We start from the raw sequence: 25,847 nt of genomic DNA, 5'->3' as shown, positions 1-25,847 counted from the left end.
AACAACAATGGACACATTTCATGATTTATAGATAGACTTTATGGAGAATTAAAACATATTTTAGGTTTACATACCTTTTGGAAATTAAAACATTCATTCTAGTTTTTAATGCCAACAGCAATGTGACATTCTGGTGCTCAAGAGGTACAAACGCAGTCTAATAACCGCTTCCTGATTTTTCAGATAAATAGGATGAACAGAAAATTCTAAAAGGAAAAAAAAAATAAAACATTTATATGACACATTTGGCACAAGAGCTGAGCGAGTCATAAACAGAACCTTGGAGTTTGGAGCAACATATATGATAATGCATTAAGTAAATTTAACTGCTCATTTTAGGGAATGAATATAATTGTTAAGGTGAGACTTTTCTCAGAGCCGTCCCTCTATCGACAGAGTTCCTCTTGGCAATCAGCAGAAACCTGAAACCTGCTGAAATCACAGAGCAATTAATCTCCTTGAATGTGTTAATGAATACGACAAGTCAGGATTTAACCGGCTTTCCTCTTTTACATGCCAATGAGCCAGACAAGCTGCCTTCATCTGTCTGTCTGAACAAATAAAACAACATAAAATGAGAGGGAGGAAAAAAAAAATCACTTAGCCCCAATTCACCTCGAGGAGGTTAAGTGCTCGTTTGTTTTGGAGCAAAGCCACATAAGTGTCTGTATAGCTTTAAGCATCTTGTGCAGAGTTTACAGTTATACTGTCTTATGATGTGAATAGTGGCAGTTTAGGAACACTATGAGATTTTAAAGATATAACAGCTACAACTCGACAGTGCAGGTATAAATTAGTTTGACATGATTTCACTTGGTATGTTTCATCATTGAGAACGCTTAATAGCTTTAGAAGGGATTTATCAGAAACAGTACGGCATAATATGACACGTATGGTATCACCATATGTTCACCGAGCACTTTATTAGATACACCTGTATACTTCTTTATGCAGGTATCTAATCAGGGAATCATGATTCAGCAGTGTAATGTTTAAAATCCTGCAGAAATGGGTCAGTAGCTTCAATAATCAGAATGAGTTAAAAATGTGATCTCAGTGATTTTGACTGTGTAATGATTGTTGGTTATTTTGACTATTTCTGTTGAACTGTTCAACGGCGAACTGCTGATCTGCTGAGATTTCTCTAGCCTCATGGTCTGAGGATGGAAAAACCATTGTTGAGAAAGATCAACAGAGAATGGACTGGTTCAAGCTTGCAAAAATTTTACAATAACTCAGATAATCATTCTGTACTATTGTGTCGAGCAGAACAGCATCTTAGAAGACTACACAAAAAGTGAAGCTGTATTGAGAGCAACGGGAGGCTCTAACCAGTATTCATATAGTGTTTCTAATAAAGTGCTCAGAAGATGGATAGATAGATAGATAGATAGATAGATAGATAGATAGATAGATAGATAGATAGATAGATAGATAGATAGATAGATAGATAGATCGATCAAATAATGACATATGTTCAACAAACATTCTAAAAAATGCAATAAAATGCAATTATATTTTTAGTGGTCCTAAATCAACTCTGTAAAATAAAACACATCCCCGATAAGTGCAAACATCAGCGGCTACATGAGCCCAAAGAGACCCCCAGCTATGATCAGTGTCCCTTACAACGTACAAAAGACATAAATTACACTCTTAAAAAAAAAAAAAAAAAAAGTGTAGTGTTTCTGTCTCATTATAAAATCACAAATGCCAAAAGAACATCAGTGCTTCTCATTGAGCAACATCACAGCCTCATATTGAACTTCAGCTTGGAGCAAAGCTCTCGAGAGCAATGCATTATGTCAAGCACCATCATGGATCAACTCCAACAAGTCCATTATTGACAAATGGGCCGTGCAATTTAACCCTCACACGTAAATTATCGAGCTGATTCAAGACTGAAAAAAAAATAAAAAATTCAAGTGTGTGTGTGTGTGTGGGGGGGGGGGTATTTAGATTACACGGATTGATCGAATTCTAGTTGGATTGAAATAATGGCCTAATGTCATATCTGTATAATTTTTTTTAATGGCAGTTAATGAATATTGATAATTAGTGATCGAAATCTAAAAACGTCCGCTGTAAGACGTGCGACCGCATTTGTCGTCTTTACACTGTGGGGCTTAATGATCTGTAATGGGACTTGTGTGATTAGGCCACTAAAGATACTTTAAAACAGAGCCTTAATTAAAATTCATAAAACATAAAAAACAAAACAAAAAAAAAACCACACCCACTGTGCTATTAACAGGATAAACCCAAGATAACAAAATGAATCAAACACAAAGTCACAAAGTCAAATATTAAAGAGTAAATGCAAAACTATTCACAGATCAATCTGATACGACTAAAAATATGTTGCATGGTTGTGTTTCGTTTAGGGAATCTAGGACACCACTGGATACGTAGCATGCCTTACAACCAGATTATTCAGAGAAGAAAGTTAAGTTTAGAAAGAAAAGCATGCTGGGAGCATTATAGCAGCATGACAAGAAATCAATTCCAGATTTGGTAATGAACTTGGCTTGCTGGCGGAAAAAAAAAAAAAAAAGGATAACTAAAGAGATTTTCACACTTGGTATAGTTGGAATGGATTTCTGGGTTATTTTGTTTCACGTTTCACATTAGTCATACTTTACCCAGGGTTATATATTTCCTACACACTGAATAAATCTTCTCATTTGCATATCCGCTCTGTTAAAGAGCATGATTGGATAAATACAGCACGTGACCTTTACAAATAACGGCTTGTCTCGCGCTTTCAGCTCAGTGAGGTAAAAAAAAAAAACGACCAGGCATTAATATCTTTCAGAGACGTATCTTTCTCTGGCCTTTTTAACTTTGTCGTGTAGTCGACCAGTCGTCCGTTAATATTAAACTTCGGCTAAATTCTCAGTGTCAGGAATTACACCCTCAGTGTTTTGCCACCTGATGCTACCGACCTAGCCATGTTTTTAACGTCCATGCTATGCACATAGCCGTAAAGATTTAACATCAAATTGTACGCTTCGACCGTAAAAGCAGTGTTATCCCTGGTTCGGGACAGTGTTTCATAACCCCAGGTAAAAAGCGGTGCTAACCAAGCTTCTAAATTACAAGCGTGAAAAGCCCTTGAGACGGCTAATGTTTCCTCGCAGGAATAAAGTTGCGTGTTTTGTTTTTCTGACAGTCTACACCAATTAAAAATCCCACAACCAAAAATAAACATTACACCTCAAAAGGTAAGGAATGTACCTTATGTTAGTGGTTGTATTTAAAACCATAGACGTAATTAAAAGTCTGAGCTTTTCGGGCTTCGCTGCTTCTGGATGGATGTCCATATTTCACACAGTGCTGATTGTTTTGAAATCAGTCCATATTCTATTGATCCGAGGATTTCTGACTTACAGCACCGCTACGATACGGAGAAGCTCGAGGGGCCACAACGAAAGCGTCAGCAACACCTAAACACGTACTACATAAAGGTTAAATATCATAATAAACCTATATTTAACTCAGAATATGAGTGGATGAATGTTGACTGAGCAGCTTGTGCAATTCAGCAGTGCATTATGTATGACTGGAGTTAGCTTGTATCGTGCACGATAGTAATATAAAGTTTAAAAAAAAAAAGAGCAAACAAATAAATAAAAACAATTAGTGGATTAGCATGCATTCCCAGACTGTAGGTTTCAGTCAGAAGACGGGTGAGAATATTGAAAACTGAAAGGAAATCAACAGATCTCTTGAGAACTGAAAAGATTGTAGAATTTCCACTAGGGTTTGTTGGATTTACATCTCTTTAAGAAATATGCCTCCTTTTGTGTGCAGTTTGAGGTCTATGCAGGTTGTGAGAAACTGTAGCAAAACAGCCATCCCTAAACTTCTTCTTCTTCTTCTTCTTCTTCTTCTTCTTCTTCTTCTTCTTCTTCTCAGACACACACCAGCAAACCTGGAGGACAAAGAAAAGGAAGAAATCAGATGACACCCATCTTTTTTTTTTTTTTTTACCTCTAACAGTAAAACCTCACAGGAAGTGTTATAAGAATCTATAAGCTGCATCTCCAACACAATTCTAAGTTACTGTTACCAAACTGAAGCTGATCATTTGTTCGAAGTTAAAATGGCTCCTTTTATACCACAAACGTTTTCAATTACTGAGGAAAAACAAAGAGCAAAGACGTCTACGCCGGAGACTCTCCTGTTGTCATGGATACGGGATACGGAGGGGATGCAAACACCTAGGAGTGGGTGATTAGAGTGACATGTGACAAAGAACTCTGCAGGGGCTGATGGGTAATTTAGTCAAGCACCAATTCCATGGTGGAAACCTTACTGACAGTTACAAGATACTGACACTGGAGACTCCTTTCTTAAATCTTTAATAAATATGTCTCCTTACACCTTTTTTTTTTCCTAAACAACACATTTTTAAAAATCTAATTATTTTTAGGCTTAGATTCTTGTGGCTGCCATAGAAGCCCAAAGTGAATCAGTTGACAAATAACAAACTATTAACATTTTTAAAATGAAGGCTTCCTTTGGCATGCAAGACTACAGCTGACAACGATGACATACACGCCACATCGCGCAGATCGTTTAACCCTCTGACAGCCGCGGTCTATAGAACACACATAAACCTGGCGGCAAAACAGAATCATGGCCGTAAAAATGCCAATACACGACAACAGGCCAGGATATATTCTCTGTTCTAACCCAACTAGCTGTAATTAATAAACGTTGCCGCTTTTATAGCACCCGGCTCCGTGCTAGTAACTTAGCGAACGGCGAAATATAGAGAATTCAAAAGCCATGGATCGGAGGAGGTAAAGAGACGACCCTGATTTTACTGTTTCACACAGAAGGAATCTCCGGGGGTTGACGCTCGCTGCAAATGAATGTGAATGAGAGCACTGGACTGGAAAATAGCTCCATGAGAAGCAGCATGCTGAACTAGAGAACACGTATTGTACTCCATTAAACATCTGTCTGCATTAAAAAAAAGTGGGTATAAATACGATGACGATGATGATGAAGAAGAAGATAAAGAAGATGAAGGAACCACTTTAAAAAATATAGTGATAATAATGATAAAAACAATGCAGTTGAAAAATACTGTGTTTAGGCAGAATTGGTAAATGCTATAATGAAGAAAACAGGAAAATTATTTCGAATTTTTTTAATACTTAATAATATAATTTTAATCGACTGAAAGTGAAAATTTCAACTTTTTAATAAAGCATGCCCAAACTATATGTACAGTATAAAGAATATTGTGTATTGTTACACCTAGTAACAAAACAGCCAAAAGTGCGTTCATAGTAGTTCTGAATTAATGCGTTAATGAATTTTGACGTTTCACAAACTCAAAGTAACAGCAGATGGTTCGGAGAGATTAGTGCTGTTAAGATGGTTCAAAATAACATGCTGCTGTTTGATTTATCTGGTTAAAATGGAGTGTTTTACTTTCTACGATTAAAATGAAAGATTTCCAGAATAGTACGTTGGTTTAATAACAGGAAAAGGAAACGTACCAGAAATGACAGGAATATCAAAATTTCCACATATAAACGTCTTCAGTGATAAACACACAGAACTCTGTCTTGTAAACGGACAACGTGTGCTTATTAATCACTTACTCTTTAATGGGTCCATGTTCAATGTGTCTGGACGTTGGATTTCAGTGCAAAGAACAAGAAGACAGGCTGCAAAAAAAAAAAAAAATTCTCAGCAACACATAACTCTCAAATTGTGTTAATGAAGTGTTTGTTTTAAATATTCATTTCCCTGTTGATGGCAAATATCAGTGGGGTTGATGCAGATTAATCCTGCTGATGGATTTTTACAGAGCGTTACCTTGTGGTCTCCCATGCAGACATTCTGGCCCAGGATGTTGTACACAACGTTACTGTCTCCGTCGTTGCTCTGTGAATGACAAGGGATTGAAGAGATTAAATTGGTAATGTTTTTAGTTCGGCAACTAAATTCTGCTTCGAAACTCTAATTGTCTTGCAGTGTCGAAGGGCTCATTTTCCTGCTGAAAATCCATGCGCAAAATTGTCCGTGCATGAATGTGCAAACAGCCAGATTGCAGCCTCTCCTGTTCTAAAGCTTGTGGCCAGAAAAGTGTGTAACTGTCAGATGCTCTGTGGTCAGACTTCCTTAAACTGAAGTTTAAATTTTGCAAACTTGTTAAAAAGTTAGCGATCTTGCTCTCATTGCCCTGCTTGTGCCTATTATTATTTTAAAAAAAAAAGAAGGAAAAAAAAGAAAAAAAGACGACAGCTGCTATAGCTGTTATGTTTTGCAATCATATTCATTCTCTCTCTCTCTCTCATATATATATATATATATATACACACACACACATATACACACACACATACACACACACATATACACACACACATACATATATATATAATTACAGTTCTTGTGTGCATGTCATTTGAGTTGGGCTGCCATTAAGCACATGCATGGGCTTTTGTTTCAGTTGTAAACAAGAAGGGGAGAAGGTGAGACGTTTGGTGGTGCTCACCCTGTAGATGACATCCTGTGTGCTGTGGGACATGAGGATGCGATCGCACCAGGATGGACACCGCGTGTTCATGTACTGCGTAGGTTTAGTGTATTCTTCACTGTAGGGGTAACTGCAAAAGTACAATACAACAATATTTATATAAACATAGAGTGTGCACTCAGTGAAAACACAACACTCGTACAATTCTCCGCAATTTCCCTTAAAAGAAAAGGCGAGTTAGTCACCTGGGACGAAACAGAATCTCCTCTTCTGTGATGATGTCTTGGAAGGCTGCCGTCTCCCTGTCATACTCCAGGAGCTGAAGGGGGTTATAAGAAGGGGATTTGTTACGTTTTTATAACGTTCAGGAAAATGAGAGTTCATTCTTAGGAAGCTAGATGAAAGAGTTTTCATATAGTCTTTTTGATCGAAAGCCTAGCGCGTTTTCCATCTTGGCATGGTTCTTTAGGCACGCGAATGTACTGTACAGCGAGCCAATCATCTAAATGAACTAAAGCGTGACCGAACTGAATTGCAGCGAGAAAACGATCTGATTCGGATTCAACCAGAAGTGAACAGGACATGCAGGAATGCCACATGTTCTTGATGTTTGATCCAATATTAAAAAAAAAGGAAGGAAAATAAACCCTGGGTGTCAAAAACAAAACATTTAATAAACCTACTTATTGGTTTATTCATTCATTTTAGCTCCATGAATTTTTTTTTGGAAGATTTGTGATTTCTACACACGCTTAGCAAAGGTGCAGTAGGAGGTCAGATCACGAGTTGAAATAATGACGTAAATGTTGTTGTTGTTTTTTGCTCTTTAAAGCAAATGCATCTTAAGCCAAAGGGGTTTAAGCTCACCTCTCGTCCAGTGTCCTCTCTGAAGAGTTTGTGGTGCAGGTACAAAAACCGCTTAGTCTCTATTTGAAATAGAACCTGCTGTTGGGAGGAAGAAGTGAGAGAGAGAGAGAGAGAGAGAGAGAGAGAGAGAGAGAGAGAGAGAGAGAGAGAGAGAGGGGGAAAAAATGTGTTAAACAAGTGCGAGAAAAGACAGTTAGAAAAAAAAACAAATACAAAGTGGTTAAGGCAAGACACTTAAAGAACGAGACACTGAAGTCCGACTGGTTTGGCATTAAAATTAATCGCAGCTCACCCAGAGCGATCTTAATGCAGACACGCATTTTCTCCGCTGGCGAAAAAAGTCAATATTGTCTCCCGAGTCATAAATCTAACTAGACAGTGTTTAGGTGAACACAACAAGAGTCAATAAATCATCTCAGTACAGCGCAGGTTAGTGTACAGAGCAGCAGGGATGCCATATTCTCTATGGTACCAGTGCCATCTAATGTGCTGTGCATCTATTAGCACCGGAATGATTCCATGAATCACGTAAACACACCTTGCAGTCATTGCCTTTCTCCTCGTAGATGATTTTCTCCACTTCGTTAGTGCTGTCCTTCATCACCATCTGTACTTCTGCAGATGTGGAGAGGTCCTGAATACACAGATTCAAACGAGAGAAAAAATAAATTATAAATGTATACAGCAATGCTAATATATCTACTGAATGTATCAGTCTTGTGCCATACCTGTACCAGACTTAGTGTATCGAGGCGGAAGTTAAAATCTCCAAACAGGAAGAACGGCATTGTGCTGAAGTCGTCAGATATCCTGCTTATCGGATACATTCATCAGCCGTGGGTTAAGTTCTCAGTGCTCGGTAAAAATAAACAATGTACTAAGACTACACATCTTAAATCCTGAATATCTGATTAGAGTTTCTGTATTACAGATGTTGCAGATGTTGTAATGTTCGAATCACAGTGATGAAAGCTGACCTGCTGATGACGTAGCGGAGAGCTTTCTGTCGGTATGTGGAGTAAACGGAGGGACTGGATTTGCAGGCTACGAGGTTCGAAGCGTCATGAAAAAGGTGCACGTTCACCAAGTCCAAACCCCTGCACACACACACACACACACACACACACACACCAACAAAATGTAGGTTGTGTGTAGACGGTGCAGTAAACACAACATTGATACTCTATAGGTGTGAGTGCCCTAGTAACTGCCTGATCAGCATTGATTTCGTTGAAATTAAGCTACTAGTTTGTTTATATTGTAAGCGTGCTATGAGTTTGTAGGTGAAAGCAAAAATACACAGTATTCATCCCCAGAAAGTTTAAAAATTCTTGATACAATTCCAAAATATTTGAGTGGGGTTTAAGTTGTGAATACTTATGCAGGTCACTGAACATCTTCCCAGGTAAAAGATATACAGTATATTATTGGTTTGTTAGTTACTATCTGTTCAATCTGTTGATTACTTTGATTTTTTTTTTCTCACATCTGTATCACAAGCTCCAATTTTTTTGCCCTCGCGACAATTTATTGCCCTCATGATTTTTGCACTAGTCGCGCTACTTAGTACGTCAGGACTCGACTGCACAGGTGTGTTTAAGCTTATGTCTGTGTGTTGTTGAATATGGCAGTTGGATCTCATTAGCTATCAAAAGGGAGTGTCTAGCACTGTGTGTGTGTGTGTGTGTGTGTGTGTGTGTGTGTGTGTGTGTGTGTGTGTGTGTGTGTGTGCTTATTCCCTATCAGTCCTGTCAATCTTGCTGGCTGCTATATAACTCATTAGCTGTTAGGGGGAAGAATGTGTGTGTGTGTGTGTGTTGTCGCTGCAGCTAGGGTAACTCGACTCATTTATCATTTCACCCTCATACACACATTCTACACACCTGCTGCCAAAACGGCTCTATTAATGCCCATCTGATATTAACACCAATCATACTCACTGACAAGCAACACAAGACTCACGCGTACATGCACGCACGCGCGCACACACACACACACACACACACACACACACACACACACACACACCTTTTGTTTTCAGAACGGATGTAACGTGAGGGGACACTCAGGCATGCACACATTCTTTATACACACATACATTTTTTGTGAATGTGTGTGTGGGTGTGTGTGAGTGTGTGTTAATGTTGACATACTGGTTGTGAATCATCCACCGTGTCCTCATGTATCCTTTTCTTGACCACTTTCTCTGGAAAAAAAAAAGGGAAAAGATATACAGAAATATACAGGCAACAGAGTCGGGTCGCATTTATGTGTGATACTAACCACATTTTCTTGCCCAATATCATCAGACTCTCTGACTAAATATGTGAGGTGGCCTGGAAAAACCTTTAGATAATTTCCATGTCAATGTTAAAATCGCTTTCTGCGAATGTCACACATGAGTATTGAACACTCTCTCTGCCCCTATTGACAAGATACACCCCTTTCTGCTCATTGGCTACACGTTTGTTTTGATTTTTGTTTAGTTTGTCGTCCCGACTCAGTATTCTAAATCATTTCTCAAACGACGGAGACCCTACCTTTAATTATATACATGACACATTAATTCACTGACTTGACCACACACATTTCATGTAAACACAATATTCTGAAATAGGCGGTATAAAATTGGAATAATACATATTTGGATCTTTGCCTGCTCCTTGTTTGCATACTATCCAATTAGTGCAATTATGTTCATCTATCTTTTATCATTTATCTTCTTTAAATGTCCACCGACTCACATCTGGCCAAAAGTTCCTCTGGAATTTCTCCTTCCACACTGTTGTGACTCCGTACAGTGAGCCGGCGTACTTGTTGCGTCCTGACACCGATCTGAACTCCTTTGCTAGGAGAGCCAAAATGAAAAAAAAAGGTAGCAGGATTAAACGAGTGAGAGAGAAAGAGCAAGACATGCGATGCAAACACAAAATCAATGCGCTAATGTTAAACTCACTCCCCTACGGCATGCGCCGAGATTCATACGGCAGGACTTAGACGGGGAAGCGAATGCGCCAGCACACGGAGCTTTATGGCTCTTCTATTAGGCTTCTTCTTTAAGGCTTTTTCACGGGACGGCGTGACGGGAATGTGCGCCCAGGAAAAACGAGACTGGAGAGTGGCAGAGGTAAATGAGAATGGGGAATTTAAGAGCGTTTTGTTGTGCAGGTCCAGACTGAGCAATTAGAAATGAATCACGGGTTAATGGAAATAAGCTGTTACTGGCATTTACCACCGTCGCACTTTTTTACTCGGAAAAATCATCAGGTAGTGTGCGAATAAATTACACACAGGCTAAACTTAGAGTTCAAGATAATGTTTGACTTAGACTTTATACCTAAATATAAAGTTTTAAAAAATCTAAAGAAAGATAGCTGGGCGCTAACAAAATAATTTTTCACTGTTTAAAAGAACGACGTGAGAGTTTTTATTCCACATTCAAGTTCATTCATTCATTCATTCCTTTTCTACCGCTTATCCAAACGTCTCGGGTCAGGGGGAGCCTGTGCCTATCTCAGGCATCATTGGGCATCAAGGCAGGATACACCCTGGACGGAGGCACGGGGAGAACATGCAAACTCCACACACGCAAGACGGAGGTGGGAATCGAACCCCCAACCCTGGAGGTGTGAGGCGACCGTGCTAACCACTAAGACTAACCCCCCCCCCCCCACATTCAAGTTATCACACTTAAAATTAGTTAAACTGTGGGTTATTGGAAACTCCAGTAAATGGAATCCTGGGATATGACGTTTCACACTGCTCGCACTTTACCAAGGCTGCATCAGTAAACAAAGGGTCAACACTTGCTGATCTTTAAGAATTTAAGAAAAATACACAACGTTTCACATTTCTATCTCACTTGGATTCAAAGAAAGTCATTAGGTTGTTTTCAGTGGATTCTTCAAACTAGTTCTACATAAAGAACCATTTTGGGTTTCCATATATACACACGAGTGTGAATGGTTCCTCTACCCGAGGTTAAAAACAGGGTTTAGAACGATAACTCAAGGTCAAGTGAAGTGTGAAGCCCTTTTACAGATTTATTTTCACCATTTAAGAGTTCTTCTCCCACATTTGAGGTCTCAATAGATTCAGAAGGAGTATCAGCGATTATTTTGCTTACTTTTAAACAGCATGCCTTGTCATGTTTTATTCTTCTATTACATCTCAGATGACTTGCTTTAGACAAAGTGAAAGGGCAAACACAAGTTCTCGTAATCGCATAATCGGCACAATACAGCTCTAATAAAAATAACATATGAAACGATAAACCGGGACGATTGCCGAACCCTACAATCTAAAAGGCTTTTGTGTTGGGCCGTATTAGCTGAAAGATAAAGGCCTACAGGTTACAGAAAGGCTTTGTCTGGAGAGGTCCAGCTTCTGGTGAATGTTTGCACTAATGAATAGCATGAATGGAAGAAGCTTGTTTAAATTGCTTAATCTTTATCTGCACTTTATGGCATGATAGCGGTACAAGGTAATCTTTTTTTTTTATTCACCTGTTCTGCGTTTGTGCCATGAAAATAATATTAATTAATTTATTAATTAATTAATTTATTTATTTATTTATTTATTTATTTTTGAGAAACTGACAAACAAATAGTCTCAATTGTTTGTGGACTATTAATGCTGGCAAAAGAAACATTAGAGCAATTTCTTTTTCTGAAGATATTAAGATATTAAGGACATATACACACAAATACAGATTTTCCATCTAGACTGGATTTCCTAAATTGTTAAGAAAAGTACGGCCAGGAAAATTACAATATACTGACATATGTGTGTGTATTTTATGTAAAAGTGTAGAGAGTTAAATGAGCATTCATTTTTCTGTTGACACAGATCGTTTGACATAGCGGGTCGATCATACGATGTTAGACGTCACTGGACGAGCACAATGGACAACTTACACCTAATTAACTCAGCTAAAATGTGGTAGCTAACAATATAATAAGATATCGTGAGCTAGTGTACAATTAATGTAGCTACACGGCACATGACATCTACTTGGTGGAAGTCAGTAAGGAATCATCTGACTGTTCGTGCAACAGGCACAAATGAATACATTTCAGGGAGGGAGGGAGGGAGGGAGGGAGGATGGAAGGAAGGCCTTTGGAATGGAAATTTCAGACCCATAATCTCAAATTAGCAGGGATGATCAAGAGATAATAGAAACACAGCAATGTAAAAAATTCTCACCACTGAAATCGTATTGCTGGATGTTTTCCAGAGATTTGTGGATGAAGTAGATACTCCCGAGGGCCTGTGGACACATACAGAGAGAGAGGAAGACGAGCCTGTTGTTTAATGGGGATACATAGACAATACAAGACAATATAAGCTTTTTGTAAGTCCGCTGAAGGTTTTAGTGATCTTCAGTCATCTGGTTTCACATCGTTTTATATGATGGACTACTGACATTAAAGACATAGGTATTCGGAGTATGTTTTTTCTTTTCCATGGCTTACAACAGAAAAACATCATACGCTAGCCTGAGAAAAAAAAAAACAAACAAAAAAAAAAACATTCAGACACATTATGTGTGGATACCGATAAATATGCGCACCCTCGCACCCACTCGTACACACAACTCAGCAGTGCTGTATCCGTGAGCGGGTTTAATGTACTAGCTGGCCGCTCCTGTGCTCGATCATCAATCGCGTCCCGTCGAGATCAATACAGACAGAAAATTAAAACAATCACACGGTGATTAAACACGCGAGCCTCTGCGCAGGCCAACAGGAGGCCCAAAGAAAAATTACCTGCCGTTCTGGGCCACTTGGCGCAGCAGCACCAACACCTGACAAGCCCTTAAACACCCACACACACATATTGCTCCAGTGAGGGTGACAAGACATCCCCAGGAGGAGGGAATAAATCTTGTGAGTAAAGTGATGCTTGTTTAATACGACGGTGCTTTCCAGATGACTGGCCCTGAGGCAGGACTGCACTGGGAGAGTTTACATCCCAAGACAGGAAACCCAGAGAATCACAAAAATAAATGCTTTTTTAACTTGTAGGCTTAGATTTTTCCAGTTTTGAGTTTCACCCTCTCGATATATTTTATTTTTTGCATGATTACATGCTTCTGGATTTGTTTCACTTTGGTTTTCCATACAGACCCAAATTCTCATACTGGGACATTAATGTCTTGAATATTTGGTCATCAGAACAATGACAGCAGGTGTCTTTAAGCTTTAAGTAAAACCGTTCAAACCACAGTTTATATATAAGTGTTCAGGTGTAACTGGACCACATCGTGTTAGTGAGTCTGAAGGTGACCTGTCACTGATCAAGCTCCAATCAGTAGTGAGATGTAGTCTTATGGTCCGAATGAAAATAAGCCTAGTACACAACAGTTGATGAGGTGAAGCATGCTGATAGGACACACTTATTTATCATTTACGGAAGGAGTCTCTAGTGTCAGTGTTTTGTAACAGTCAGAATACTACATCCGCACGTACAGTGACTCTCGAGGGACTCACAAGAAATCTAGTGACTTCCAGCGACAAGAACCATAGTGACCACTGTCAATGCAACAAAGTTGAGAAAAGTCTCACTTAATGAAGACTGAAGAGCTCATGCTGCTTCTCCTTTATCTTGTATGATATGATGGATATATTCATTACTAAATTTTATACACAAACACCAAATCTCCCTCCAGAATGGTGCTAGTTGCAACACCCACTGATAATCGTTGGTACCATGGCAACCAGTAGTAGGAACGCCTACTGACGACTTCATCGTACAGTGACTGGAAACAGGTCAGCAATAAACTCACTGTGTGTGTGTGTGTGTGTGTGTGTGTGTGTGTGTGTGTGTGTGTGTGTGTGTGTGTGTGTGTGTAAGTTTCCCAACTGGGGAAAAGTGTTCAGGACAGCATGCTTCTCTCGTGTCACATGAGGATTTTTAAGTCCTTAGCTTCTTAAAAGGGAAATGTTAGTGAGGAAGTGACTTATTACAATGTACATGATAGCAAAAAATAAATATGGTGCCTCTCAAATCTTGACCTTAAATCTTGCACATATTTTGGACTCTTTAGTACACTTTAGAAAGAAGCTGGTTTTTAATTTTCATTTCGAGTTAGATTTGAAATTCAGCTGAGTTGTATTATTAATCCTTAAATCCCATGACTATTGAGAAATTTGTTGCAGAGTACGTCAGCGACAGTGTTTAGTGTGTGTTCTGTATAAAAGCTGTCAGGCTACACACACACACCTAGTTATCCAAATAAAATCTTATCTGTCGCAAACAAGGAAGTCTCATAAGTCTCCAAACCTGTCCTTTTTTTGTGGTTGTTTTCATTTAAAATGATTGAAAGCATTCTTCTGTAACGGAACATACAAAATAACAATAATAATAATATCGAATCCTTGTGGAAAACGGGTCTGTCTCACCAATTAAGAGTTGAGAAAGAAATCTGGCTGTATTTCTAAAAAACAAGGTCACACGTGCAGGGCCGTGTCCCCGTTCCACACGTCTCTGCATTCTCATTTCTCTCACGCCACCTTTATTGATTTGTTATCAGTTTTCTAGTGGTTGTAGATCATCGCTTTCCTGGGCAGTAGTGTGTGTGTGTGTGTGTGTGTGTGTGTGTGTGTGTGTGTGTGTGAGTGTGTGTGTGTGGAGGCTTGCACCAGTACAAATTGTGTTTTGATAAAAAATCACTTGTAAGTCAATATTTTTTTATTAAATGCTGCACTGACCTGATTGATGAAGATAGGTGTTGAGTCAAGAGCTCGTTTTTGGGGTGTTAGTAAGTGTGTGTGTGTGTGTGTGTGTGTGTGTGTGTGTGTGTGTGTGTGTGCGCATGTGCATGAGTGCGCACCGGTCTATATGTTACTGGTGAAAATGAGTGTTTGTTTATATGTAGAATATGTTATATAGTTAGATTGTGTGTAGTGGTTAGTGTGTGTTTGTGTTTAGGATAGGCGTGTGGTAAAGGGGTAACAAACACAGTCTCAGCTGTTCAACACCTCACTGTCCCCAAACCTCCCCCCACCCCAGTTTATTTATCATGGCCAGGATGAAGATGCTGATCAATAGTTTTAATCTGGACGTAAACGTATTGACTCGGCCTGCTGCCTGGCCACTCCCGCACATTAACCCGGTCCATCAGCTGCTGGGACAAATGCAAACTCACACTCTGTCTCTCTCTCTTACACACACACACACACACACACAAAAGGTCTATCGCTCCTCACCTGGGTGGGTTTAGGGTTAATATCCTGCCACTCTCGCTAATGTCAGGTTTTCTCTCAATGTGTCCCATTTAGCGCTTTAATGCTGAAAATTGTGTGTTTGCCTTTCTCTCTAAAATCCAGTATATAAAGCTAATTCGGATATTTCCAAATGCCACTTGACCTCCATTTATTACTATAACACTCCTATGCCAGTACTATAACACTCCTATATATACCCATATATGAGTGAGTGAATTTTCAGATAAGTTCTCTTGGTAACATTCCTGACCTATAATTCTTGACCTATGACCGGGACACATCCACGTAATCTACCTAATACCTACACTGGAACTTGTACTACACACACACTGTGTACTCTAGTGTCAGGTTGTATGAATTTTAGATGGATAATGTCGCCTCAAATGGAACATCAGACTCATGTGATGCGACACCGCTGGTTTCAGCAGAATACGGTGAATATTTAGTGTTGAAAACGAAATGACACAACATAGGCTAATTTAGCCATCATGTAAATTTCTTCTCCTACATAAGCAAAGGTGTGGGTGTTGAGTGCATAAAGTATCCAGCTTGTTTTTATTATTATTATTATTATTATTATTATTATTATTATTATTATCCCAACACGGACTTCTCACTTCAGAGATAAGTCGAATGTAGCATGATTACTAAAATAAAGTATAAGAGCCAATCATGTTCCAGTATGCAAATACCTGCTGTGCATCACTAGTTAACCATAGAAACGGGAGAAGGGTGTGTTTACATTTTACATGCTCGGAGAATCTGAATTTCCCTATTAGTGTTGACAATGTTGTTGTCTGAAAATCTATTTGTGGAAACCTCGCGTAAATATAGAGCACGAACTGTCAATCATACACGGTAGTTAGGTAGGAACCTGAAGACACTGAAAGGTGCACAGACCTTTCCAATTGACTCAGATGTATGTGTGTGTGTGTGTGTGTGTGTTTGGATGAGATCCCCCGATCCTGTAGCGGACTATAAAAGAGTACGGACACTCTGGAGGAAATGTTTAACCTGTCAAACTGGACTTATCCACTACAGAGCTGTGTATAAATCATTCACTCAGTCAGCTGTGTGTTTCAGATCCAGCTCATGTTAAGAGGAAACCCTGGTGATGACTGAAACAGAGCTTAATCAAGACAAAAACAACAGAACAGCAATGGGTAACACATTTCCAACTACACACACACACACACACACACACACACACACACACACACACACACACACAAGCACATCCCTGGACTGTTGGGTCAGTGCTCCACCTAGTGGTCGTAACCCTGACTGAACAGCACTCACCGTGAAATTGTCTTCTGTCTTGAAGTCGCTGTCTATGTAGACGCATGCTCGGTCAAAGTCTGACATCTCCGGGCTGGATTCGATGGTCCTGGAATGGAAGGAAAAATGGCAGTGTAGTAAAAATAAATACCACTTATAAGATCAATTCAATTCAGTGTTATTTGTATAGCACTTTTTACAATGGACATTCTCACAGAGCAGCTTTTACATTATATGTATATATTTATCCATATACATTTTATCCATAATGAGACACATTCATAAAGATGATATTAAGAAGAAATCTTGAGAGGAACCAGACCCAAAAGGGAACCTTATCCTCATGTGAGTGACTCAGGAGAGTGTGATTATAAATCACCATAGTCAATATCCATGGTCAAAATGTGCAACTGTGTAACCAGGACATTCTAGTTTTCACATGAAGTCTATTTTGTTGAAATATATGAACTGATGGAGACTTGAGTAAAAATAGAAGTGTAGAAAAAAGAAAGACAAATTATGAGACCCACTATGAAGTATTTCTGGTTATGAGGTCATGACCCTAAATGGGAACATGTCATATCAACATAATTAATAAGCCATTATAGCAGTCCCTTGAGGATTTTAGGATTTTGCAATTGCAGAAAGTAAAATAAATAAATAAATAAAATAAATAAATAAATAATCAAGCGAACAAGAACATGACAAGCAGTGTGTTTTTGTTCATTTTCGAGCTTTGAGCCAAGAAATGTCATGTAACGTATCCACATCACACATTCGATCCAAAGCTCTTTAACGTGCGTCCAACAGGAGTACAGCGATCAAACGAAGTCGGTACAAATGTGCTTTTACCTTTTAGATTAAAAGGAGAATCGTGGGCTTACAAGTTGTATCACAGTTCTATCGGTTTGGAAAAAGCTGCAGCAGAATAAAGCGTTTTTTGTTACAACAATCAGAAAAAAAAATCTGTTTATATCAACCGCTGTGAAATTCTCAAATCTAATTGGTAAGAAAATGTTTATTTTTATTTTTTAACAACACTGCAATGAATTATATGGCCTATTTATTTTAGTATTTCTATGGTAGCGGGTCATAGTAAACATACTCATTGATGTGAAACTCAACATTTATTCAACATTTTTGGAAGGAGCTTCCAGGGTCGGAGCTTTGTAACCGTCAGTAAGTTTTCCGACACGTAAAAGTCAGCTTATGTATTTTCGCTTCACAGTAACTTTGATTGATTGCTTGCGTGGGCAATGGTGGTTAAGGCCCTGGGTTGTTGGTCCGTGGCTGCCAAGCCACCAGTGTTGGGCTCTTGAGGAAGGCTCTTAACCCTGTTTGCTCTGATTCCAACTTCCTAAGCTGGGATATGCAAAGAAAAGTATTTCACTGTACTGTAATGTATACAGTATGTGTCAACAATGGCTGCTGTTTGTTTATTCCCTTCAACAGAACTACAGGATGGAGAAGGAATGACTGTTTAGAACAGGATAATGGAAGTAATAACAGGAAATCTTAAAGACATTCTACAACATTAAAGATACCTATAAAGGGTTCATAATTATGACATTCTTTAAAAAATGAAAAATTGTGTAATTGTCCTCAAATTGCTGAGGTGTAAGAGGAATAAAACACATCAGGGTATGATGCTACAGAAATGTAATCCAAGGGGCCAACATCTTTGATTACTTTCCTATACCAGTGATACACACAGTCATGTTTCAATCCTTTAAATAAAGCCTTCAATTTGTTAAAAAAAAGTTTGATTTGAACCCACCAGAAGAAGTTTTCAGCATGGGCCATGTTGGCTTTGTAGTCCTTTCCTCCAACCTCTTGAAAGTGCAGAGCGACAAAGCGGGGCTTGTAAGTGTCCATGGTCTGCTCACACACATAAATGAACACAGAGATCATTTGTATTGCTTTGTACGTGTTCAGTATTCTCCATATTCCTTTTTTACAGAGTGAGACTTAGCATGATGTGTCTGTGATAAATGAAACAGCAAAAACAAAACGATGATACTAGAAAAGTGAGAGCTGCCGAACTCACTGTGTAGAACTCCCTCAGCCAGTCGTACTGGATTTCACCCAGCTGTGGACGAGAGGATGGTACTGGTGTCAGTGTCAGAGTGATTCGGCTTATAGAACATAATTCACTAATATATTCAATAAATACACTGTGACTGAGAGGAAGGTAGAGCGTTTATTTGTTGTTGTTTTTTTAAAGACTATATTGTGTATTTCAGTTCCACTTAACCACTATCAGCCTTCTTTGTGCTTCTCTTCGTCAATGTGTGTGTGTACGTGTGTGTGTGTGTGTGTGTGTGTGTGTGTGTGTGTGTGTGTGTGTGTGTGTGTGTGTGTGTGTGTGTGTGGCTATTTGTTGCTTCAAGATTCTTTCTGTTCTATAAATGGAAACTTCATGCAGCCGTACTATCAGTGATCATTTATCAGCACTGCCCTTGCTCTGCATTCTGCCTCACTTAAAAAAAGATCAGTCACTTTAAGAAAGCGTTAAATCCAGAAAAGCAAATAAATTAAAAAAAAAAGTCATGTGATTTTCAAAGCAGTATTAATAATGTATATAATTATGTAATGAATAATCGAATTAAATACATTACTGCGCCATAATAATATTAAATTACAATTATTATAATAACTGTCATGTAATATTAAGTGACTCATTGAAGCTTAGAAATATTATTATTGTTGCCGTTGTTGATGAAGCGACCAAGGATGTATCCTAAATCCTGAGGAACCTCAAAAATCTGTGATTAAATAAACAGAGCTTGAACAAAGAGCAGCAAAACTCTTGAAGCCTGTAAAAACCTGCAATGAAGGCCATGTCGTAATACATGAGACATAGGGGAAAAAAAAGCTATCCAAAGTACATGAGAAGAGAATGTGTGTTATGTGCATTAACAACCAGAGCCTTCTCTAATACGTCAATTTTGAACCGAGGCTCTCGGGTCACGTTCTTGGGTTACATATCAGTCATCACTAGACCGGTCTTGAGGAAAAAAGTGGTGTAGACCGGTTTCTGAACATGACGTTAGTTATAAGTATTCCCAAAAGCTGCTTGTGAGTCTGACATACTATCTACATATTATAAAAATAAACATTTTCTAAAATTTTATTTATTTTATTGAAAGAACGTTATACGATATATATTCTTTGATTTTACATTAGTTTAACTTGGGGAAAATGTTGAACAGGGCCGTGGTAGCTCAGTCAGCTTCAGAATTATTGGCACAAATCATCACTTAAGTATGATGGAGGTTGTATGCATGTTGTGGGGCTATTTTATTTTCTCCAACGGCCCTGGTGATATTATTATGGTTCAAGCAATCATGGACTCCGGAAGATATAAACGATGGTTCGATGTTTTTATGATAATAAAGTTCTACCTTAACTCAACAGATCATGCTCACAGGGCTTTGCATAAACTATTTGCATGTGTGTGAGTCAGCATTGGTCTACTACATGGGCAGAAACTGTATACCACTCTGCAATGCCAACATAACCACTTTCAATGAATTTCACCATCTTTTTTTTTCCGGTGCAGTAGTTACCACAGACGCAAAGTCAAAAGGCAATTTCCTTGCTTCGTTATCAAACATTGTTAAGGGAAAATCTTTAAACTGCAATTCCCTAGAAAAGTTAAACAATTTATCCTGGAATCTCTTTTAATTCATATAATAGTCTGATGTTATCATCTTTAAAGTCTTTCGATTCTATCATCACCTCCAGGACAGCAAACTGGTTTGGAATGTTGAAGTTGTTTATCAGAAAGCTCATTCATTACTTCGATGAAGTACCCGACTGTAATAAACAGAAATAAACAAGGTTCTCCGGGTGGAAATCTGAGATTGTGGGCAAAGAGCAATGAATAGAAATAGAAGGCTGTTTATATACATTGACTCAAATTAAATGTCAGTATGCACTTGATATTAACTTCAAATTTGGAACAAAAACTAATGAAAGGTCTGCATACAGAAGCATTCTCCCATATCAAGGAATTCTAGTAAAAATGGCTTCACTCATTCACTCCTTGAGTATGGAAAAAAAAAATGAAGGCCAGTGGAAACTTCATCTTTCTTTTCCACTCTCAGGAGATTTCCCCAAATTTATTTTTCATCATTTGCCTTTGCTGGACATTGGTCCAAAAAAAGCTGATATTTAAGTTGAGTTACTTGAAATAGTTTTTCTATGTGACTTCGGATTTGGGTTGAACAGGACATGTTTGGGAAAAGAAATTAGCGTTAAAAAGCAACAGTAGGAAAAAAGATAGAAAAAGATGTCTCGAGAAGCATAACTGATCTACATGAACAAAAAGCTGCTTTTTATCACCACTCTATCAGTTCTCTATGTGTAAACCATAATCATTTCAACAGAATATGGTTTGCTACAATCAGGTCACAGCTAAATATTTCATAACTGTTCTGCAATGAGACAGACAACACCTCGGGATTCTTACTCCTGTCATAGCTGTTAACTGTTAACATGAACTCAAGAAACCCCACCATTTTTGGAAATTTGTTTTCACAGCCAGCACGTCATTGCTGACCTGCTACAAAAGAGTCAAGAGAAGAGGCTGAAATTGTTCCGAGGAAAGATATTCATCTGTTTATGGTCAAAATGGACCAAAACACTCAGTCTGTGCCAAATATGGCCACTTAAGGTGGACACATTGCCAGATTTCCACTGTCGTACAAGCAGATATAATGAAGGCGACATCCTGACCAAAAGCCTTTAGACAACAACTTGGATGATTATATCTCACATCTCGATCTTAAAACCGTCACCAGAAAAGAGCTTCAAATAAACTTGTTTCTCAATGCAATAGCGGAACATTAAGTACCTTAACAACACACATCGCTGAATGTTATTTTGAATGTTTCTTGTGTGTATTATGACTGTTTATGTTTATGTTGTGTGTGTCAAACAAGTGGAGTGTTGTGGATAAGAATTTCCCCTTTTGGGACAATAAAGTATAAAGTAAAGTAAAGTAGTCAGTAATTCTGGATGTTGAAACAAAATTCAAATGTACTAACGCAGCTTGAACACCTCGATTCGTGCGCAAGATACAAAGCTTTCGGAATTGACCGGCACAATAACAAGGGTGGGAAAATCTCGCTTTTCTGTTGTTGGTTGTCCAGGTCGTTTATTTTTCCTCTAGGTTTATAACCTAGAGAAAAAATGAGGCTGTATAACTGGAGCTGATCAAAACATAAAAAATTTTGGGGTTGAGCAGAAATGGTGGTTTAATTCAGGCCCACATGTAAACACCTGATTCCTGTTAAACAATTCCCAGGGGTTTCCTCTCGGTACTAGGGTTTCCTTCCAGGTTGTTTGGCATCTCTTGGTTAGTATTTCACTTGGCTACAATTCTACCAATGACTTCCAATTACACGTCTCTCAGCAAAGTTGTCAGTTTGCTTGTGGACATTTTCGCGCCCTGCCTTTTAAACGTGAGGCAACAAGTCGACAACTTCCGGATTTATTTGAATGCGCGGTTCAAACCCATAGAGACTCACACTACTGAAATTAAGCACGTAATTAAGGGGTAATTATCTATTAATTCACACTATTTAGTGTGGTAGTATGTAGGGTGGTGAACCTGGACCTGTATACGCCTGGTTTATGGTGATCAGTAAACGGTTTAAAAATGTACAAACGTTTAGTTATAGCCTGGGGGGGAAAAACAGCTGTGGAAGTTTTTCAAAATTAGCATTAATTATTTAGTTATTTCTGCTAACCTAAGTGACATGTTTGATGTTGAAGTACTTTTAAAACGTTTCAGAGCTGGCGGTCGATTTCCTGTTTAATTTAAACACAAACAGGCTGTTGATTGGCTGCTGGTTTCCTGTCACGACACAAGCGGTGAACTCTCTCAGCCAATGCGGTGACAGCGCGCTTCGAGCAGGCTACAGCGCGCTACTCGAGCCCGTGGATTCGAAAAAGCTTCGCGAGGCCTGGTGAAGCCAAACGAGTTGCGCCGAAATTGCGCATACTACCGCCACTAAACAGTATGTCAAAACACTGCGCGCCTATAATCTCGAGTACTATTTTGACATACTATTTAGTTGGCTAGTGTGACATTTTTAAAAATTTAAGAAGCCTAATGCTAAAAAAAAAAAAAAAGGTGGAAATAGACTTTAAAAAAAAAAAAAATAGTCCCACTGCGCAGGAATTCAATATCCTTGGAGATGTCGAAACCTGGATTACAACTAAAAGAGGTGGTTTCTCTGGTATTATTTTTACCCCGAGTTCCAAGATAGCGTTAATTAATAGTGCTGATTATAAAAGGCTTCAATTTGTCGCTTGGTAACCTCAATTAAATGTCCCATCCAAGCAGTTGACACAATTTGAAACTTCTATCTTTATCCTTTATAAAATAAACAAACGTAAAACGAGACGTCAGTTGAAGGTAATAGTTGGTATACTCACATTGTCAAACAACGAGCCAACATTTGCTGTGACTAGTAAAATGTCCGTGAGCGTCTCCATCATTATCTAATTCCAGGTAAACTAGAGTCCAGGATAGAAAACTCTTCGGACAGATGGATGGATGGACCTTCAAAAGAAATAGCTGAAAGCAAACGTCCAGAATGTTGCTCTATCTGATCTTCAGCACATAGTTCATATCGACACTCAATGCACTACACATATCATGGTGATACACAGGTTTAACTGAAGTCTCTTAACGTTTCCCACTTTCTTTCTTCAAGTCCACTTGACACGGTCCTCCTCCTGCTATCATGTTCACTAGATTACAGGTTCTTACCGGCATTAACATAACACAGCACAACACACTGCAGTAGTTTTTACAGCACTGCATCACATCAAGCGTCTTTCTGTCTCTGTTTATTGCTCGTAAAATCTGTAAGACACGCCCACTACGGTGCTGTCTAGTGTTTAAACTCCGCCCCGAAACGGAGTGGACGTAGTGCACACATGCACGACCAAAAGTTTGGGTTCAGTCTACTGTAAGTACTGTATAGCCTGGATATACCTTCTATAGGATTTAATGTCCATTATAAATAATACAGGGCAAGACTGTGTTGATATTACTTCGATTCTTCTTCTTATTATTATTATTAATATTATTATTATTATTATTATTATTATCCATACATAAATTTTCTACTGCTTATCCGGAACCGGGTCGCGACCCGGTATTATTATTAGTATTATTTATTATTATTATTATTATTATTATTATTATTATTATTATTATTATTATTATTATTATTATTAGTAACAATATTATTATTGTTATTATTATTATTATCGTTATTATTAGTAGTATCAGTATTATTATTATTATTATTATTATTATTATTATTATTATTATTATTATTAATTGTTGCTGTAGTAATAAGAGTTAAAATAGTTTTACTAACATTGTTGCCATTTGTTCCTTTCCTGCTATCCTTCTTCTGTATATTTTATCCTTTATTTGTCATTGTCATAGCTGGATGGGGTAGGATGCATATAATGGTTGGTGGATGTGCAAACTATCTATTGCAGCATTATAGAATGCACTTGATGTGCTGCATGGAATCAGAATGTGAGCAGATTTACAAGGAATTTGTGGTTTTTAAGGTGCTCTTGGTACATCATTATATATATATATATATATATATATATATATATATATATATATATATATATATATAACATTACAGACCTGACACTCGGCTCTGTAATGTTAATGTTACAGGCTTAAAACCGCACTTTACATTTATATGTTTGATGTATGTATAATGTATGACTTACATTATATACCTGATACATGAATTCCTATTTAGTTTGGCTTGAGGATTTTGTATTTATTCCTTTAAAATGGGATGAAGCATCATTAGATAAGTTTCTCTACATGAATAACATTTTGTATTAAATTTTCCCCCTATCCTATTCACACAGTTGGCTATTCAGCAAAGTGCAGTGTGTGTGTATATGACCAGATGTGCTTCTTTATTGTCAGGCTGCGACAAAAAACAAAATCAAATGCACATATTCATAAGATAATTTGCTTTGGCAGTTTGCCAGGAATAGCTTGGGCTTAACACAACAGGGGGTAAAATGGTGAATCATGGAAATGAACTGGGCTAATGTTCATATCTCTGAACAACGACAAGATTATTGCAGCTCTGCTCAGTTTTATATTCACTGGGGTTTGATTCCCATTTTGATGGAAACTGGAAAAATTAATACTAGTCTTCATGCATTCGTTCAATTAATCATTCATTTAAACATTCTAGTCTTTCCAACTTTTAATGTTTCTCTAGAACACCCAAGACTTACTAATTTCGGCTTTTTCTTTTTCATTCATTCTTATTTTTGCAAATGTATCCTACTATGGCCTCCAGTAAGAACTATAAAATTTGCTTTCATGTGTACACCCTCGTTTAATATACGAAATATGAATTAAAAATAAAATAAAAAATAAAAATATTAAAAAAAACAAACACACCAATTCTACACTGTATATATATTATATGTTATTTAAAATTCTGTGAACTTGCAACAACATAACAGGAAGCTTAAATAATGTGATTTGGGGTTTTACAGTTTTCATGGTGTGGATTTATCATATTGAGTAGCTGGCAAAGTTATTTTAAAAAGTTGAAAGATTATTTACTAATCATTGTTTTCTACAATATAATACAATATACAATATACTATTTCTAATATTACAATATTCTCTTCTACTGCTAAAAAGTAATTGAAGGTTAAATGGGCTACCATTTCTTACAATGTTAAGAAACACACAATATAAAGTATAAATATTAGTATTTATTGCTTATGTTAGGCAATAAGTGAGTGTTAAAAGATTAAATGCCAAAGAAACATCTTCACAAAGAAATCGTCATTCATATCAACATTGACGTGTTATATGATATGGTCAGAGATGCAGATACAGAAAAAAATAACAGCTGTTTTGTTTTGATATTAAACATATGACACAC

The 25,847-nt window shown here is 37.9% G+C and overlaps 1 protein-coding gene across 2 annotated transcripts; it reads right to left on the bottom strand.

The window, feature by feature from the left end:
• Positions 1-16: 16 nt before the first annotated feature.
• On the bottom strand, positions 17-23,903 carry inpp5l (inositol polyphosphate-5-phosphatase L). Of its 2 annotated transcripts, none has more exons than XM_027166992.2 (16): positions 23,323-23,903; positions 18,923-18,964; positions 18,653-18,753; positions 16,897-16,984; positions 12,575-12,638; positions 10,114-10,217; positions 9,523-9,575; positions 8,347-8,466; positions 8,098-8,179; positions 7,908-8,003; positions 7,370-7,444; positions 6,748-6,821; positions 6,521-6,632; positions 5,839-5,907; positions 5,622-5,687; positions 17-3,934 (listed from the first exon to the last, which is right to left on the bottom strand). In XM_027166992.2, exons 1-15 carry the CDS (start codon positions 23,383-23,385, stop codon positions 5,640-5,642), a joined length of 1,191 nt encoding a protein of 396 aa, XP_027022793.2. In that variant the 5' UTR covers positions 23,386-23,903; the 3' UTR covers positions 17-3,934; positions 5,622-5,639. The 2 variants fall into 2 exon arrangements, with proteins under 2 accessions (XP_027022793.2, XP_027022792.2); XM_027166991.2 differs by having other exon boundaries at positions 7,370-7,447; positions 23,323-23,897.
• Between the last annotated feature and the right edge of the window lie 1,944 nt (positions 23,904-25,847).

This window comes from Tachysurus fulvidraco, chromosome 14 (assembly GCF_022655615.1).
Source record: "Tachysurus fulvidraco isolate hzauxx_2018 chromosome 14, HZAU_PFXX_2.0, whole genome shotgun sequence".
Classification (NCBI taxonomy): domain Eukaryota; kingdom Metazoa; phylum Chordata; class Actinopteri; order Siluriformes; family Bagridae; genus Tachysurus; species Tachysurus fulvidraco.
Note: the sequence above shows the minus strand (reverse complement) of the source record. Positions and strands in the feature narration are given on the sequence as shown.